At 33.7% G+C, this 20479-nt stretch overlaps 2 protein-coding genes across 2 annotated transcripts in view; one reads left to right on the top strand and one right to left on the bottom strand.

The window, feature by feature from the left end:
* LOC123656543 (kinase suppressor of Ras 2) overlaps positions 1-6492 on the bottom strand; it is a 51175-nt gene extending 44683 nt beyond the window's left edge. The window contains exons 1-4 of the mRNA XM_045592213.1: positions 6164-6492; positions 2876-3013; positions 1057-1195; positions 327-443 (exon numbers count right to left, since the gene is read on the bottom strand). Coding sequence (XP_045448169.1) covers positions 327-443; positions 1057-1195; positions 2876-3013; positions 6164-6328 — 559 coding nt within the window. The 5' untranslated portion in view covers positions 6329-6492. The remainder of the gene's footprint in view (positions 1-326; positions 444-1056; positions 1196-2875; positions 3014-6163) is intronic.
* A 123-nt stretch (positions 6493-6615) lies between these two features.
* LOC123656449 (Down syndrome cell adhesion molecule-like protein 1 homolog) overlaps positions 6616-20479 on the top strand; it is a 112165-nt gene continuing 98301 nt past the window's right edge. Inside the window, exons 1-2 of the mRNA XM_045592132.1 lie at positions 6616-6837; positions 6916-7064. Coding sequence (XP_045448088.1) covers positions 6789-6837; positions 6916-7064 — 198 coding nt within the window. The 5' untranslated portion in view covers positions 6616-6788. The remainder of the gene's footprint in view (positions 6838-6915; positions 7065-20479) is intronic.

Below are 20479 nucleotides of genomic sequence, written 5' to 3'. Positions count from 1 at the left end.
TTTCTAAGAGTCATCTCCGTCAGGCGCACGAGCTTTGTTGGGATGCCGATCTCCATCATAGCCTGGTACAGGAAACTTCTGTGCACATTGTCATAGGCAGCCTTAAAATCTACGAAAAGGTGGTGAGTTTTCACGTTGTATTCAAACGTTTTCTCAAGGATCTGCCTAAGCGAGAAGATTTGGTCTATTGTGGACCTGTTTGGACGGAACCCACACTGATACTCCCCCAAGCTGGATTCTACATATGGCTTTAGTTTATTGAAAAGCATATTGGCAAAAACTTTTTTTTTTTTTTTTTTTTTTTTTTGCCAAAAAGTACTACATACCTTTTTTATTATTAGAATTCCTATCATCCCTTGCACGAGGTGAGCCCCGTCCGTGTCTCTCCCAAGAGTCCCAGTACAGCGGAAGTTCTGTTGCTCCATCACCTCGGGCTAAGGCCTCTGAAATTATTTATTAGACATTACTTACATTTGTTATTTGGTACAAAAATTAAAAATGCTTGTCTCTGAAAATGATGTTTGTTACTGTTATATACAAGAGGTTCATGAAACATTTATAATGAAATTTGATATGGATATAGTCAAAGACATTGTAACGTTTTATTAATACCACTATGGTGGCGAACAAGTGATTTGACCATCTCTGATGATTAGCAACTACCGCAGCTTATGGATGCCTGCAACATCAGGTGCATCACGGGTGTGTTGCCGACCCTACCCCTACTATCAAAACTGCACATTTTTAAGAAATCTGAATACCTAATTAAACGAAAACTTTTTGAGAGCAGTCGTTTGGCTCTAACATTTTGTAAGGTCGAGATACATTTCCAGTTGGGCTGCTTCCGATGTGGTTGCTGTGGCCTATTTAAAAAAAAAAAATTGTACTTTTATTGTGATAATAAAATAACATAGTTAGGTCACGCGTGTGTACAGCGACAACACTAATAGAAGTACAGTGCGTACGCTATTTAAAATGTGTGCGCTATGTACAGTATATTCTTTGTATGTGACGTATGTACGATGTGTAGTTTGTGTTCAGAATGTATGTACAAACCCGTATAGCTCCTCAACCGCTGCATGGCACGGCACAGACGTCGTACCTCCTCGTCTCGGGCTCCGCATAGCATCGCCCGTAGCTCGTGTTCGGTACGTTCGCGCAGGGTCTCCAGCGATGACACTCGAGACAAAACCGCCTGAGGAGTATTTGAAATGCACTATAAATATTACAGTAAACACATGGTTCAGGTCTTATTTCACTATAAATGCACAAAGCAACAAGTGCACAGTCCGCCTGATGAAAAGCTGATACCGTAGCCTATGGATGGCTATGATAGCAAGAGCATCGCGTGCGTATTGCGGACTCCAACCCTAAACCCTCTCCAGGAGTTTTAGCTACTCTCTATTTTTGGTTCTTCTTGTCTACTGTCACTCGAGTTTTAAGAACATTTCCGGGACCCCAAATTTCGTTACGGGCTTTTATGCGGTAATCGCGGTAAGTCCCGTAAAATCAAGTGATCATGGTGACCGTTCAAGTTCAACAATTTATAGACATTAACAGATAGGTACTTCCCCAATCAGCTAAACAAAATTTTGACCACGACGTTTCATGCTGTGATAGGGATCTCAACAAAAATGGTGTAGAGATGCGTTTTACAAACAATAATTCTGTCCTATCTGGATGTATGTCTTTGTGTCCTCAAGGCAATGCATTTAAAAGCACGCAAAGGCTCATTTCTAGTAGTGTATGACATAGATAAGACTATAAATGTTCCAGCTGATCTTAATTCTCCACAAATTATTACTTCACCTATACATTCTCTAAGAAAAGTTATTCGAAACAATTGTTTCAGATTTAGTTTTCAATATTGGTAATCCTGATACTAAAGATTTTATGTAATACAAGCGAACCGCCCCGGCTTCGCACGGTTGCAAAAACTATAAGAGTTCCTCTTACTATATTATGCATGTATTATACATACAAATCTTCACCTGGAATCACTCTATTTACTAAAGAAAATTGCATCAAAACAGCGGGAAGCGACTTTGTTTTATACTACTCGTATGTAATGATGATTCAGCATTGGATATTTACAACATTCTGCAAGTGAAACCACTTTCTACTATATACATACATAAATTAGATGTAACATTTCGTGCCGGCGAGCGCACACGCATTATTTGAGGAAATATGAATGTTAAATATTTATTATTTTGTTTATAAAAATTTAATTACATTTAATAACACCATTAATACACAACTACATTTTTCAAAAATATACACAATACTAAAAATAAGAAAAAAAAAAAAACTTTTTAAAGACAAATAGTTTCATGTATATTTTAACAATCTATACTGTATAAAAAATATATTTGTTTGTTGTTTTTTATCAATTAATGTTAAAATTAAGAATATTTAATACCAAAGACATTTAGAACTCTTACTAGAAATCAAAGTATCATAAAAGCAACCATAACAGTTAACCTTAACACAAATAAAATTGCAAACTACTTACTCCTAAAAAAACCTTAGCACTTAATTTTTATTAGATCTTTACTTATATTATAAAGAGAAAAGACTTGTTTGTTTGTTTGCTTGCTTTGAATAGACCTCGAAACTACTGAAGCGATTTGAAAAATTCTTTCACTGTTGGGGGCTACACTGTCCGCGTGTGACATAGGCTATATTATATGTAAAAAAAAAATAGGAAAAAAAATATTATGTAACTTTTGTTAAGGACACGTGCGAAGCCGGGCGACATGCTAGTTTATTATAATTTTACAATTATAGTGTCAAAATAAAATTACTGTTACAAAAACTTACACAAATAAGAATAGTAATTATTTTATTTAAAAAAATCACAAGATGTTTTTACCTCTATAGCATCTACACTGAGCCCCACAACTCGTAGCCATTGCCTTAAACTGGGAACGTGACCTAGTTCTCTCTGTATCTCTTCCACAAATTGAGCCTTTATGACCAGCTGTCTCGAGAAATGCTTCACTAGTTTACCCTGAAACATAACAAAAAAAATAAGTAATTCTGTTTAATATTAAATATTAATAATAATTTTATATTATTATTTTTGAATTAAATGAAATAGAGTTAAAACGGTACTTAAACAATTTGGTATCAGAGAATTGCTTAAAAATTTTGAAATAGGTACTATTCAAGAGAAACAAAGAGATATATCCTTTCAATAATATAAAATTCAGACTTCATACAATGGTTTAAGCTGTACAATAAATAAATATGTACAATTGGTAATGATCAGCACAGTGACCAGCTTTTACTGTTTATTGTTTATGTGTAACGAGTTTACCGGTCATCATAATGGTTCTACTAGTGCCAAAATATCAGAAACTCAAAATTACCAACAACAACAACAACAATGGTAAACATGCCTATACAAATATAAACAAATATAAATATTTTATAATCAAAAATTAAAAAAATAAAAAATAATGAAATTTATTAGAAATAAATATAAGAGTTAATCTTATATAGCATGTACCAATACTAATATTTTAGTATTACCACGATATTATTAACCTGACTGAATAATAACTATATAATTGTTTTTTAATCAGCTGCAATAAGACCAACTTTGTTTATACTCGCAAATTATCTTTCATGATTATAAGAATTTTATTTTTAATTATTACCAAGAAACAATGTTAAGATGTTTTCTTTCAATGTATCATAAACATGAATATAAACGAAACATAATCAATTGTTAATTAATTTCAATGTTTTATTTGTAAACTTTGTGTGGCAGTTAATCAAGTGATAAACTGAATTGTATCAATATCAACACTTCTGAAGATTGATTTGCTTTAATGCACTTATCTGTGAATCTATTGCCCTAATTTTTTTACCACGCTTTTATTAGCTTGGGTTGTATGTATGTATGTATGTAATGGAATCTTGGAGCATAATTTTCACTGATTTCCAGAAGTTTGATTAATTTGAAACTTTGCACACGTATCAAGGACTGTTTATTCCTTACTAGCTGTTTCCCGCCCGCTTCGCGTGGCGTAAGTTCGTGATTTCGCTCGTCGCGGAATAGTCATTCTTTTATTGTTTATATTAATAATGGAATATCACATGTCCACAAATAATTAATTGAAAAATCGAACTAAAAAATAAATTATAGTTTAAAAAAATGAAAAAAAAAAACACGCTTTTATAGCTAATCAAACTAAAAAGTAGAATAAATTTTTAATTAAAAAAGATTATATATTACAGCACTAGAAGATCAAACAATCAATCATAATTAATTACTTCAAAATAAAATTATAATAAAATTTAAGTTATTAAGAGAATAATTTGAATCTCTGTAATTAACAATTATTTTCTACTTTTTAGTTCGATTAGCTATAAAAGTGTGGTTTTTTAGTTTTTTTTCTACTACAATTTATTTAATTTATGTGTGCTAGATATCCCATTTATTCAGTACTATCTGATACCTAGAATTTTGTGTAAATTTATTAATACATTGACAATGTATTTTATGTTCCCCGTGATTCACTACATAGTATAAATCAGCTGCTTCCCCCTGTCTGTCATTATGTATGCTTAGATCTTTGAATTTATGCAATGGATTTTGATGTGGGTTGTTTTTAATAGACTAATTCAAGGGGAAGGTTTATATGTATAATAACATGCATAAAACAGTAGAGAAAAATTTTTAGAGATTTCTATCTTTTGTTGTTGATAGTATCAGCATTGGACCAGTGCTAAGCCGGGGCGGGTTGCTAGTACTTTACAAAGAGTTGTTTTATTTATAAACAACATTATCACAATATTTTTTATTGTGTAAGAAACTTGTTTAATTTAAATCTATATTTTTTCATCTTTTTCTATGATGGATGCACAATTGTAGGGTTCAATCTTTCAATATAGTGAGTGGATTGTAGGAATATAGGAGTTGTCATCATCTTCTTGCCCTTATCCCACTTATGTAGGGTCGGCACAACATGTTTTCCTCTTCCATTCCTCTCTATTATTCCTCACTCACACAATCCATCCATCACTTTTTTGGTCTACCGATCGCTCTTCGTCCTTCAATATTCATCCCTAACATTCTTTTACCAACATAGCATTCATCCCTCCTCATTGCATGAGCCCATACCACGCTAACCTATTCTTTTATTATTATTATATTGTTTTAAGGGCTTTTGTAAGACCATTTATCAAAATTACAAAATAAAAAATTGCATAAATAACACAAATAAGAGTTGGTTTTATAAAATAAATGCATCAGCATCATCTAGTCTTCTTCAGAATTAATCAAGATTTTAATGTTTATACTACTGTGTCATAATATAATTCACAATTACTTAAAGAAATTAATTAATATTAATAAAAGCAATAATTAATATCAAACACACTTGAAATATCATATTCAATCCTTAAATTTTCAATTGAGTATTTTAAAACGACATTACTCTTTAAAAACATTTAGAAATAAGCAATATATAGAAAGTACTAATTTTTTTAGTTTCTGAAGAAAATTCTTTGATAGCAGCTAAAATATATATTAACAATTTCACAAGTCATTCTGTCTAGACTTACTACCATATTCAGCCCAGGCCTGTATTGTTCAAACTTACATAGAATTAATTATTTATGTATTCCTATTGAATTGAAAAATCTATTGTTTCCTTTTCAACTAAAGGATTTCATAAATAACAGATAAAGCCCACCAATGTGACATACTTCAAGCTGTTGAGTATACTTTTTTTTTCATATTATTCATTTGAACAAGTTTCTTACACAAAATGAGAAGTTTCAATTACTGTCTAACAGTATTTTTAATATATATTTAAACTCGATTTAAAAAACTAAAAACCCCTTCGGAATGTTTAAAAATACTTAAATTTTAGCTTATCTAACTTTTATTAAATATTTGATTGTAGAATTTAACGATAGAAAACTAAATACTATGTAACATTATCGTGATAGTATACAATCGTTACGTTCGTTACTCTACACGGTTAAATAGTGGCTTAGCTCAAGGTAACAAGGTATGCGCGCGCTCACACTTTCTAGATCGGCAATGAACTAATCACAGAGATCCTTGAGCCCCGAGGCCTTGAAGTTCAGGCTTGACGAACGTTTCCACAACACGTAACGTAAAGCCACGACCATGTCTTCCTACCTCCAGGGTCCGGATCTCCTGCTGCGTCAGCTCCGCGCTGGTTGAGCATTGTGTTCTCAAGCCCTCGAGCCTGTCCGCCGAAACGTCGATCATCGACTGAATCGTCTCTATCATCTGAATTGCATCACGGATTCTCTTTTTTTCGCTCTCGCTCTCTGCATCCATTACAAATATCACAGCACTATACACGAACCACTAATCACTACTTATAAGTAAAAAACTCCTTATTCATTATAAAAAATGAATAAGAATATACAAAACATTGCAGGTGTTTTATTGCCGATACAGCGGCCATGTCCAAGGAAAATCTATATTCTTGTCTATGGCAATCTACTGTCGAGACATAGACAAGTGTGCCTGACAGCTGTTATCGCATTTTCGGTTTTACGGTAGTTTTCAGGATTTTATAAAATGGCAACTGGGTATCGCGATTATGACATTTAAGTAGTCTATGACTCTTATCAATGGAGTGAAGACGTTTGTTGTGAGATTTGTTTCCTATTATTTCGCCTTCCGTCGTTTTAACTCTATGTGATGTAAATAAACTAGTAAAAAAAATCTTTTATACTTCACGACTAGGTAGTGATTGTGGATTTTTTTAGAGTTTAGATGGAGAAATAGTAGAATGTTTCTCAAACGTATATTAGTGCCTCTGTTCTGCCTTGGAATAGAAGGTAAATAAAGAATTAAATTGATCCTAAATTGTAAAGCGTGCCGTAGTCTCACTGTCGTAATTTTTGTTCATCCGACAGTTTCTCGGGTCCTGGGCGAGGAGGTGGAGATTCGGCAAGTGGCCGCAGACAAGGGTACGAATGTAACCATTCCTTGTGGCGGTCTGCTGAAGCTGCCAACTAACGTCCAGTGGGTCTACAGAGGCAACAGAACTCACCATGAAGTATTGGTAAGTAATTAATAAAATAGTTACATATAAAAATGAATACACCACAGTAAAAAAAAAAAAAAAAAAAAAAACAAATAAAAGAATATTTAAGTTTAGTTTGTAATTGTATTTCAAGGATACCTTTTTATTACGATTCTGATTGGCTATTAAATTGTGTTACAAAAGTTGTTTACAGTATTTAAACAAAGAAATGTAATTAATATGAAAGTTTAAAAATATAAAACGGTACTTAACAGGAAAAATAAAACGAAATTTGACTTACTTACTAAAATTTACTGACGTTGAACCCAGAATAAAAAAAAAAGTGACAGTAATTTGAATTATGATATATATATTTTTGTTCCTACCACTTTATGCGCTGTTTATTTATTATATCTATTAAATTCATTAAAAAAATAACAAGCAACCTTCTTGGTAATTATAATTTGGCATAAATTGAAGGTATTTAAAGAAAAAACGTCAAATTTAAAAAAAAAAAGCTTAAACATTCGTTATCGTCAAAACAACAACGCAATTATCTGTAATATCGAATCATTTATAAATGTTTACAAAAATTATTGTTCGTTGCGAATTCCGTCCGTCGAATTATTATAATTCATACTCGCAGAATAAAAAAATTATAATAATGAAATGGGTACGTGAACAAAATATGAATACCATTTTTTACGAAATAAATGTATTTATTTATTCGACATTATTTGATACGCGCGTTTATATTTGCGTTAACGTTTAAAAAAACTTAGTTTTTTATTCTTTTTTTTAATTAAAGATCTGTGTCAAGATATTTTACCAGTAAACATAGTGGCAATACTGTTTCATTGCAATAGCTTACGAAAGAATCCCTTTCTAGACGATGTACGAGTATCTATCTAAATGAAACCAACATCAGAATTTAAAGTATCGATAATATAATAAGATCGAAACTTTAAAACCCCGGCCAATTTCGTGCATCAGATTTTGCATCATTGCCCTCATAAGTAAAGAAAGACTGTAATTATCGATTATAAATTTATATATAATAAACATTAGGTTGACTAAGATCAATAATCTAACTCGGAATATTTAGCATATTAGGTTACTTGTGAGTGACTTTTTACATAAATCTAACAATATGTCTTAAATTATGTTTAATATAACTACTTGAAAACTGACTGTAAGCGTACTTTATTCTATGAAAACTTCGCACATAGCATAAATACATAATTTACCGTCTACCCGATCCTGGAAACTACGTCGTCGAGAATAATTTTTAAATTTCGTTTAAATAAATTCAATTTCTAGCACATTTGTGGTCGTGCGGTATATAACTTTTAACTTTAAATTTCAGAGTATTTTTAAGGACGTGTTTAGAAACATTTAAAGTTTTTTTTTTTACGAATTTATACTTTTATAATTTAGCTTTTACCTAAAAACAGGCATTAAGCTGGCTACCTTAGTCAAAACGTATCCGTAGCCTAACAAAAGCTTCATACTATTATAAGTTACGTCTCATACGATTTTTTTCATTGAAATCGTAATAAAACCTTAAAGGGGCTACACCACCTCAGCTCGAATTCAGATTTCACCCGTACTAAATAGACACGAAAATTGAGAGCACTTGGTTGTTCATCGCGCGAATTATATGTATTTTCTCCCCACAAACATTATCAATAGTTATTTTTTGAAAAACGCATAAAATGTTTTTCATACTTATTTCAATTACCATGCTTAATCTCAAGTTCATAACTTCTATATTTACTTAGATATTAAGATTTTAATACAAAAATAGCGACTTTGCGATTTTTTTTTGTATCGAGAAAATTTGATGGAATCGTGTTTTCGAAACATATGAAAGATAGTTTATGTCCTGAACTTTACCATACATAAATTTCAAACTTAAATATCCAGTAGTTTGGAAGATATGGACATACTGCCGAGTGGAAAATAAGCAATTTGAGGTAGCATACACTCTTAAGAAAAAGGAACGTTTTCCTCGGTATAGCCATTGTAGTCAGATAGTTCAAGTTAATATTATGTACTTCATACACGTGCCTATTATGCCATTAACCTGCCATTAACCGCCGCGCGCCGGGAATTCATTGATTTATTATGTCCATAGACAAACGATTATTAGTCATAAGCGTATATTTAAATTAGTCTTTTATATATATTTTTTTTAACTATAAAATGTAATGCAAACACAAAACGACAGCAGGACACATTGTAGTCAATAACTAAATACTAAAAACAAGAATTTAATTTTCCAATGCTAACCTACCTGTGAAACATTAATTTGATATTTTTTGTTCAATTTGTCGCGTGGGTGTCAAATATTTATAGGTGCGTTTAGAGTGTTTTGTGTATATTTTTAACCGACTTCAAAAAAAAGGAGGAGGTTACTCAATTCGACCGTATATATATATTGTATGTTCGGGGATAACTCCGTCGTTTATGAACTGATTTTGATAATTATTTTTTTGTTACAAAGGAGATATCCCTATTTTAGGTACCATAATAAGGAAACCAGAATCTGATGATGGGACCCCAGATAAATCGAGGGAAACTCTCGAAAGTCCGCATAACTTTTTACTGCGTTTACCAATTTTGATGATTTTTAATTTAATCGAAAGCCGATGTATATCATGTGGTCACATTTAAATTCATCGAGATCTGATTACAGTTTTTGGAGTAATCTTTGATAATGCGTATTTACTTGACTATTTTTTCATTTACCTACGTTGTATTACTTGTCGATATAATTGAAGTCGGTTTTTCTTCGTTTGCCTGCAAACAAAATTATAACACATTATTCACAGATGATTCGTAGCTGATACGAAGTTCACCGGGTCATCTAGTAAAAAATAAATATTTCAAATCGGGCTACCCAAGAATTACAGAAATCCGCCTTAAACTTACCGAAATCTAGTAGCGTACGGTTTGTATAAATATAAATTAGTGAAATCTGGCGACTAAGCATTATTCAAAATGCATACATATGGTTGTACCTGATATCGTTGCATAACCATATTAGGTACGCACCAAGATAAAGCAGTGTATCGAAGAGCTCAATAGACGGTTCTTCTGAGCTGAATCAACATTCCTATAACTAATGAAATAATTATTATTAATTAATTATCAGCCAATCCGCATTAGAGCAGCGTGGTGGATTAAGCTCAGAAGATTCGATCCTTCTCCAACATGGAGAAAGGGCCATGCAAAGCAGTGAGATGTTAGTCTGAATCGATCGATCGAATTAATTAAATAAATTCTATCCCAGCTCATGCCAAACATGTCTGGACGTTTATGCTTTTGTGTGATTTCGGACATGGGAGTAAAACTCGTAGGCCGATTTTAGAAATTCTTTCATCTGGAGTATGCTACGCTATCACTAAGTGACATAATTATGCTACATTTTAACGGACGAAATCGGAACAGCTATAATTGTGTTTTCTCACAAACGAAACAAAAATGCCGATCTTGATTTACAATGTCAAGTAATACAACATAGGTAATCGAAGAATAATCAAATAAATAAGTTCTCGTGAGATCTCGATCAAGTTTAAATGGAAAGAATAATTAAAATCGATACACTCAGTAATTCTTATAACATACACACACATAAAAAACACAATCAAATTGGGAGATTTAAAAAGGAGTACCTACTATTTATTGAGTCGATGATTAAATTGGTTAGAAAAAAAAATCCGATTTCCATATCATAGAAAAATACAGTCGAATTTAGAACATTCTTTTTACGAAGTAGGTTGAAATTTTTGTTATTTATTCCCGTATCATGAATAACAATGGTAGTTTAAAAATAACAGTGTAAATAATTTCCTACGTATCCGCCACTCGGACTCTGCCTCGCGTCGGAAGTGATAACAATCGCCGTGTGGAACTCGATCGATCGGGCGGAACGAGCTTTGCTCAGCTGAATTAACACCGTCCCGACTTTAGAACGGAGCACTTGAACAGTCTTGAGTATCGATCAGAATTAAATATTATATATAATCTATTACTAATACAATGTAACTTTAATATATACGTATTGTATGTGACTACGTTATTAACGACCGCTCAGGTGTAGTGGTGCGTGTAGGCGGTTCCGGCGGTTCGCGGGTTTGATTCCCGCTCAGTATGGATATTTATATGTGTTTACAAATATTACTTTCCGGTTCGGATGTCTGTCCTTGTGGTTCTCCCCACCATGCCTCGGAGAGCACGTTAAACTGTCTATCCCGGTTATAAAATACTGATAGCGATAATTACGCATAGTAGGGAAAATATTCGTCAACCCGCAATGGAGCAGCGAGGTGGATTAAGCTACAATCCTTCTTAAACATAGAGAAAGAGGCCTATGTCTAGCAGTGGATATTACAGGCTGAATCGGATCACGTAATAATGTGGGTATAAAGTGTAGGCTTTGTGTTCTGGTATTCCAGCTATCCATACCTATTTTAATTGCAATCGATTCATTAGTTTCTCTATGAAAGAGTCACAAAAGTTTATCCAAACTATCGTATTACTTTATGATACAAGTAGGATTACTATTACAAGTGTTTTAAAGTCTACTTGAGTAAAATGTTTCATATTTTAAAGTTTAACATTAACTGTCAGTCAGAGCAAAGTTTTTATTGCTTAGATCGTAAACATTCATGTTTTGAATCGTTATTGGTTATTTCGATTTGAACGATGTTTTTTACGTCAAATTTCGTTCGTGTTTTTCTTATAATGACAATTATGGTTTTTGCACTGTTCTTATGAGTCATAGGATAATGTTTTGTAACGTTGTTTCCTTTGTAGATAGGTTTGCTAGTGCAAAAAGTATTTTGTTAATCGGTATGATAAAACTCCTGGCAATACTAAATGACCTTTGCCTTTAAACAAAGAAAATAGTCCAGAATTGTATGTATTGTCCTAGTTTGTAATCACGATTAGACCTGTAATATCCCACTGCTCTCCCTCTTTCTCCATGTATGAGAAAATTTTGAGCTTAATCCGCCACACTGCTCCAACAAGGGTTGACGGGCTAGTATGCAATATGTTTTTTGAAAAAAAGCTGTATATTTCATAATTAAACGACACGTATAAAATAATTAATAACTATTAAACTAACACAGTGTTATTTGCCAAAATGAAAAGAAATCTCGCGCCGATGTGAGGACGTCGCGACAAGCCGACCAAATTTAATTGCGTTACAGATTAAAGGATGGTTAATAGCAGTCTGTTGTACTCTCGATGTCGAACTTATCCTTCATTAAAACTTTTATCTCGTTTCAATAGTTATCCCCGATGAAGTTTCCGCTACAATTAAATGGTAAACTTGGAAGATTTCACGATTCTAACTTAATTTTATAGTCTTTATAATACTTTCTTTAACTTGATTTATTGTTTAATTCTTTATTGTACAATATTGCATAAATATTAAGTTAGGTTATCTGTGTGGCTACGGCAGTAATAATATAGCCTCCCCCTCTCTTCTGTCGTAAGAGGCGACTAAATGATAACACAGTTCCACTATCACCTTGGAACCTTAAAAGCCGACCGATGGCTGTATAACAATCCAACTGCTGGCTTTAAAATACACAGGCTGAAGACGGGCAGCCGGGTCATCGGTGCGACAAAGCCAGCCCTGCAGTCACCAACCCGCCTGCCCAGCGTGGTGACTATGCGCAAAACAGATGAGTTTATGCCATTTTTGGCGCGATCTTATGGAGGCCTATGTCCAGCTGTGGACTGCAATAGGCAGAAGTAAGTGATTAAGTTAGGCTAGTACTTAAACAAAGAAGAAAGAAATTATGTACATGTGAAAAAAAAAACTAATTGAATTGTGGTTCCGTTTAAAATTATTTAATGTAGTTTTCATAGACGGCGGCCGATAAAGCTGTTTGGCGAAACTTAAAGTTTCGTGACAGTGCAATGATATTGTACAGTCGTGCTGGTCTCATGATGGGTCCGAAATGAAATCACAGGCATTTAAAGCATATTCTAGATAAAAGATCTACAGAAGATAAATAAAACGTCTTTTGACAAAAATAAGACATGAATGAGGTTAGACTCAACTTTATGTGTTAATAATATTTATTACCACAAAGGTTTATACAAGCTGGCCATATTTTAGATTTTTTTTTTAAAATATGGTTCATATAAGGTATTGACAAATATACGAATAACTAACAAAAAAATGTGTTTGCTCGCAAACAAAAAAAAACCGACTCGAAAAGCAGTACAACATAAGTAGACGAAAAATTGTCAAGTAAATACAGTTTAGCAGTTAATGTCGGATCTCGATCAAATTTAAATGGGATGAGATCAAATTTAAACGGCAAACGAATAAAACCAACTTCAATTACATCGACAAGTACGTCGATGTACGATAAATAACACAACGTAGGTAGACGATAAAATAGTCAAGTAAACATGCGTTATCAAAGATTACTCAAAAGTTGTTATCAGATCTCGATGAAATTTAAATGTGACCACAAAATAAACATCAGCTTTCGATTAAATTAAAAATCATCAAAATCGGTACACCCAGTAAAAAGTTATGCGGTATAATACAACGTAGGTCGACGAAAAAATAGTCAAGAAAAAAACATATTATTAGACATAATTCGAAAAGTGGTTGTTAGATCTCAAATAAATTTAAATTGGACCAAATGACACACACCATCTTTCGATTAAAATTTTTTTTTGTCGAAATCGGTCCACCCAATCAAAAGTTCTGAAGTAACATACATAAAAAAATACAGTCGAATTGAGTACCTCCTACTTTTTTGAAAGTCAGTTAAAAACAAGTATCACCTTTCGATTAAAATAAGAATCATCAAAATCGGTACACCCAATGAAAAGTTCTGAGGTAACTAAAAAAAGAAAAAAAGTACAGTCGAATTAAGAACCTCCTCCTTTTTTGGAACTCCTGCCTCGCCAGAACTTGCCAGTGAAAATCCCGTCAGAATCGGTCCAGCCTTTTCTGTGATTAGGCGAAACAGACAGACAGACAAAAAACAAAAAATTGTGTAAAATATTTATTTTATAAATATTTTGGTAAATGTACCGTGTATACCGTGTAGATACATATGAATTTAGTATAACAAAAAAAAACCGACTTCAAAAAGGAAACTAAAAAGTGAAAAATAAATTTACTTAGTACAAAGTAATTCGTATTTTGATTTAGTTAATCAGAAATGATTAAATAAATATTTTATAATTTTGAAGTCGGTGCCAAGTAAAACAATAACTACTCTAGTATCTCTACTCGTAAGTTGTATTCAGTTTTCTTTCATAATTTGTTTCATTGACTATTAGGTTGAATACTGTTATTATTCTGTTATTGTTTTGACATATCTAATAATATTTTTTGTACTTGTTTGTTGTGTGTGTTTTGTTTGTATTTGTTATTGTAGCCAGGTTGTTGTAGTATTTACTTGGCACCAACTTCAAAATTATAAAATATTTATTTAATCATTTCTGATTAACTAAATCAAAATACGAATTACTTTGTACTAAGTAAATTTATTTTTCACTTTTTAGTTTACTTTTTGAAGTCGGTTTTTTTTTTGTTAAAAATTATTTTATTTTACAATTTTTAGTGATGGGTAGACCTAACAAGGATGCTTTTTCTCTTATGTCGGGGGTTCGGAAACATACACAATACACAAGCACAAACACCCAGATCATGACAAACATCTATATCGCCAATACAAATGTCTGTCGTGCGCGGGTATTGAACCCACTAACGCCAGCGCAACAGCCGGTGCTGTGACCGCTGCGCTAACGCGTCGACATACTATGAGTAAAGTTCGCTATCAGGTGTACGTAATAACAACCGGGACTGACAGCCTAGCGTGTTCTCCGAGGCTAGGTTGGGAGAACCACAAGGATTAACAACTAGACCAAAAATAAATATTTATATAAACATAAATATCCACTCCGAGCTGGAATAGAACCCGCGACCGTCGGTGTTTAGGCGCCGCCGACACGGCACATGCACCATTATATCAAAGCGGTCGTCAAACAGCAAAAGGTAACTGCTGTAAATTGTTGAGAAATTCCCTCGAGTGTTTATGGGCTCAATCATCAAACCTGGTCCTGCGACACAGATGATCACACAGCAGGTAATTGCAATAAATCGTTGAAAAGTTACCTCGACTATCTTTCGTCTCCATCATCAGACTTTAATGGCACTTGTAACTCATATAGGTGCAAAGTTCTCATCAATAGAAACGAATTAAGTTCAAACAGCAGGTAATTGCTATAAGTCGTTGAAGAGTACCCTCGACTATCTTTCGTCTCCATCATCAGACTGAAATGGCACTTATAACTCATATATATGCAAAGTTCTCATCAATAGAAACGAATTAAGTTCAAACAGCAGGTAATTGCTATAAATCGTTAAAGAGTTCCCTCGACTAACTTTTGTCTCCATCATCAGACTGTAATGGCACTTATAACTCATACAGGTGCAAAGTTCTCATCAATAAAAACGAATTAAGTTCAAAAAGCAGGTAATTGCTATAAATTGTTGAAGAGTTCCCTCGACTATCTTTCTTCTCCATCATCAGATCGACTCCAGACCTTTATTAAATAGTAGTGCTTTATAGTGCTTAATGAAAACATGATTAAATTTACTAGTCACCCTTACGATTTTTGAAAGTTTCCCTCGATTTCTCTGGGATTCCATCATCAGATCCTGGTTTCCTTATCATGGTACCAAACTATGAATATCTCCTTTCCAACAAAAAAAGAATTATCCAAATCGGTTCATAAACGAAGAAGTTATCTCCGAACATACATAAAAAATATATATATATATATATATATATATACGGTCGAATTGAGTAACCTCCTCCTTTTTTTAAAGTCGGTTAAAAAGCGGTTATTTTAATATTACAAACAAATACTTCAATTTTATTTATTTGTATCATCGTCTAAGTCGCCTCTTACAACACCCACGGGAAGAGAGGAGTTGACTATATTCTTTACTGTCGTAGCCACACACACACATACAAACACACACAACACAGCTAAACTTGTATACAAATTTTCAGCTCGTTCGGTTAAAGATATATGCTTCAAAATTAAGTTGCAAGATTCCACCGTAATAAACATAAATACATACTTACATACTTGTTTACATTGCAAGTTAGATAATTATAATTGGGTTTGCTCGCAAACGAAAAAAACCGAATCCGACCGATAAGTACGTAATACAACGCAAGTAGACGAAAAAACTAACAAACGCACTAGTCGTCACGACGATTTTCGAGGGTTTCCTTCGATATCTCTGGAATTCCATCATCAGATCCTCTGATCTCCTTATCATGGTACCACACCTGGGATATCATCTTTCCAACAAAAAAAAAGAATTATCAAAATCGATAATATAAAGATAGATAAATAATATAGATAATTAATAATATATATATATATATATGGTCGAATTGAGTAAACTCCTCTTTTTTTGAAGTCGGTTAATAAAAGCTTTTAAAATAATGGACACTCTTACTAACTTTCTATAAATCCTATATATAATGGGGAAGTGCAAACAAAGCTTGGCTAAGATCTAGATTAGGTAAAACCGAATTAAAAAAACCGAATTATGGGGTTTTTGGGTGTGGAGGGCGGAGGGTGTAAGGGAATCTATACAAGGTAACACTGTCACACCTCAAAACCCCATGGTTATGGAGATATCCATGGTTAAAGTTTTGAGGTTAGAAGAAGAATTTAAAGCTATTATAATACCTTTGAGCTCGTACTGTTTGCATTGTGTGACAAATCGACACTTTTAAACAAAATAACGCGTCAGACATAATATTCTAATAAAATAAGTAACATTGCGTGCTAGAATATAGGTTTAGAAATTCGAAAAATACCCAAAACCGAATCGGAGCACCCCACTGTCCACGTGGTCTTGGTCTGTCCTACCCCTAGAGTGTTTTTTTTGTGCCGCGGAGGCGCGGAGGGAGGAGCAAGCGTTCCTCTAACTTTCGAAATTCTTCTTCTAACCTCAAAACTTTAACCATGGATATCTCCATAACCATGGGGTTCTGAGGTGTGACAGTGGTACCAGGGGTAGCGTTCCCCACCCTCTCCCGCCCCCACCCCCCACGGTCCCGAAATTCGGTTTTACCTAATCTAAAGCTTTACCCAAAGCTTTTCTTGACAACTCTCTTAGCTTCAATAATTTGTATATGTTTTTTAACTTTCATAATTAATACATCTATTTTAAACAAGTTATTTTGTTTTTGTATTGTTTTCTAATGTTTACGCGAATTTCACTCATTATAATGAAACAAAATGTTTCGGATTTTATCGCGGTTTATTAAGTTTTATAAATGCCCGACGTTTCGGATACTTTACAGCAACCATGGTCCCGGGAGGCCTGAGGCGTCAGACGTCCTAACGTTAGTAACGTTACACCGCGATAAAATCCGAAAAAGTTGTTTTATTACAATATGTTTTTTTTTTTTTTTTTTTTTTTTTTAAGAACTCAATATTTCAGCACCATTGCCAATTCCAACCAAATCTCATACTTAAGTTCAAAAGTTAATGTGATGATATAAAAATCAGTCAGTAAGTCAGGACATGTCATTTTATAAATAACAACATATAAACATCTCTATAAATGGACGTTGAATTTACTTCATTAATTGATGCAATTTAGAGGACATGGGTAGGGGAAATCGTTCTATTTCCTATTTTTCCGGTATATTAATATGTACCTAATTCGTTTTATGAGCTGTCTAATAAATAGTTGCTAATGGATTTATAAATATCTCGACATTTAAATATTTTTACATATATTTGATACGTATTTCCAAATGTATAGTTATCATAATTATAATAGATAAGTCATTGTCCATAGCTATTTCTGTTATAAACAGTTAAATTTCTCATTGTTCAAAACAATGTAGAAAACATGTTTATATCTCGGGCAAGGCATTCTAACTAGTCCATTCCTTTTCTAGTATAAATATAAATTTATAACTCTTGAATAAATTCATGAAACCTTTTTAAGTTTTTAGACACCAACATTTTAACATGTACAGAAACATACAGAGGATCGAAATAACGGAAAATGTTTATTAATAGACATTATTTTAAAAGTCGATGTCAACAAAACATTACTATCAAAGCAAGCACCTCATATATTGGCGTTTGTGATGACGCGTTGGCGCAGAAGGTACAAAACTGGCAATGGTTCGATCCCCGCTCGCGACCGACATTTATATTGGCCATATCGGTGTTTGTCGTAGTCTGGGCGTTTGTAATTGTTTATTGTGTGTGTTTCCGGACCCCCGACACAAGAAAATCCTACTGGGAGTCGTTGAGTGTGAAGCATTTATTTATTTATTTATCGACCACCAATCTACCATTATCATACAACTCTTATAACCGACTTGGGCATAGAAAAATCTAAGCTGATGTTGTTTAATAAAAACCCGTCACTTCTGATATAAATCTGGAGAATAATAGAGGTATGTCGAGGAACGGACGCGCGGTCGATCGTAAAATGAATTGTATGATGTCTTAATTCGGAGTCTATTTTTAGCACATGTGACTGCCTCTTATTGTATTTGAGCTGTGTTTCTCCTACGTCTCGCTGATGTATTGTTATTGACGGACTTATGAAGGTTCTAAATTTCTTGAGTCTTTATATATATAACTAGGTCGGTAAACATGCGTACGGCTCAACTGATTGTGAGGGATTACCGTAGCTTATAGACATCTGGAACACCACAAACATCGCAAGCGCGTTGCCGACCCTATCCCCAATTCCCCCAAAAGCTCTGGTCACCTTATTCACCAACAGAAACACAACACTGCTTGAAAACTTCTGTAAGGTCGAGGTACTACCTCAGTCTTCCTCTTGCTTTATTTCCTGCTGTGCCCTACCTCAGATAAATTACTTAGATTTTGACATATGTATATAGAGAAATGAGTATTATCATTTCAGCCCCATACAGTCCACTGCTGGACATAGATCTCCACAAGTTCGCACCAAAAACGGCGTGAACTCACGTGTTTTGCTCATAGTCACCACGCTGGGCAGGCGGGTTGGTGATCGCAGGGCTGGCTTTGTCGCATCGAAGACGCTGCTGCCCGTCTTCGGCCTGTGTCAAAGCCAGCTGTCGGATGATTATGCCGCCATCGGTCGGCTTTTTAAGTTCCAAGGTGGTAGTGAGACTGTGTTATCCCTTAGTCGCCTCTTACGACACCCACGGGAAGAGAGGGGGTGGCTATATTCTTACTGCTGTAACCACACAGCATACAGCCACGGGAATAGAGGGGGAGAGATTAGTAGTGTAATATGAATTTGTGGGTAAATTCTCTTTTTTTTATTTGGGACAAATAAACTTATCAATATAAATTCTGCTCTTTACTGATGGATTTTTTTTTTTTTAATTTTGATTAATTTGAATTCGCGCTATTAGCTAGTTCGTATTGAAATGGTTTCGATCGTAGTCTTTCTAGTTTAATGTTGTCACGGATCGATGCGCTAGTGTCAGTATGCTTATGAGTATATTAATCGAGTTTTGAGCTCAAGTACTGCCCTGTTTTTACGTAAAAAGCAGTAAAATTTTTTTTACTGCTTTGTTAAAAATTTTAGTGCCGTTATGTTTCTTTTGTGTTTAATACAGAATGCTAACATTTTTTAATATGCATAAAAATACATAAAATCAAAAAAAAAACATTACATTCACTACTATTGCATTTGTCACACACACGCATATAATTATACTCTTTTGTTTATTATTATAGAATTACTAGCTGACCCTGCAAACGTTGTTTTGCCGTATATATTATAAACCCCCTTAAACTCCTCCCCATAACTTAGGGGTATGAAAAAAAGATGTTGTTCGATTCTCAGACCTACTCAATATGCACACAAAATTTCATGAGAATCGGTCAAGCCGTTTCGGAGGTGTTTACCTACAAACACCGCGACACGAGAATTTTATATATTAGATAGTCTTTGACAACAGCAACTTAAAATGTTCAAACTTATAACTCAAATTAATTATGGTCGAATTTCGACCTCTGGGCGACCACTATTTTATACTACGTCAAAACGTACGTGCTACACGCGATATGTCAAGCGAGTTCGTAGTGTGTAATTCATTTATCTCCGAAAATATGGTATAAAATATTTATGACGCCTGACGACGATGTGAATGCGTTTTAAACGAATTTTTATAATTTAATTGACGATGAATTTTTTGCGTATGCGCGTCGTATATCTTATTGTTTCTGCATTTTTTTTAAATTATGGTCGATATTGTTTTAAATTATGTAAAATATAAAATATTAATATAATATATATGTTAATTTATCAACATCAGCTCTGGTGTAGTGGTGCGTGCGCCACGCATGCGTCTAAGCACGGACAGTTTGCGGATTCGACTCCCGTTCGGGATGGCTATTTAATTTTT

This window comes from Melitaea cinxia, chromosome 9 (genome assembly GCF_905220565.1).
Source record: "Melitaea cinxia chromosome 9, ilMelCinx1.1, whole genome shotgun sequence".
Taxonomy (NCBI): Eukaryota; Metazoa; Arthropoda; class Insecta; order Lepidoptera; family Nymphalidae; genus Melitaea; species Melitaea cinxia.
The sequence above is the reverse complement of the archived record's forward strand: the minus strand, read 5'-3'. Positions and strand labels throughout refer to the sequence as shown.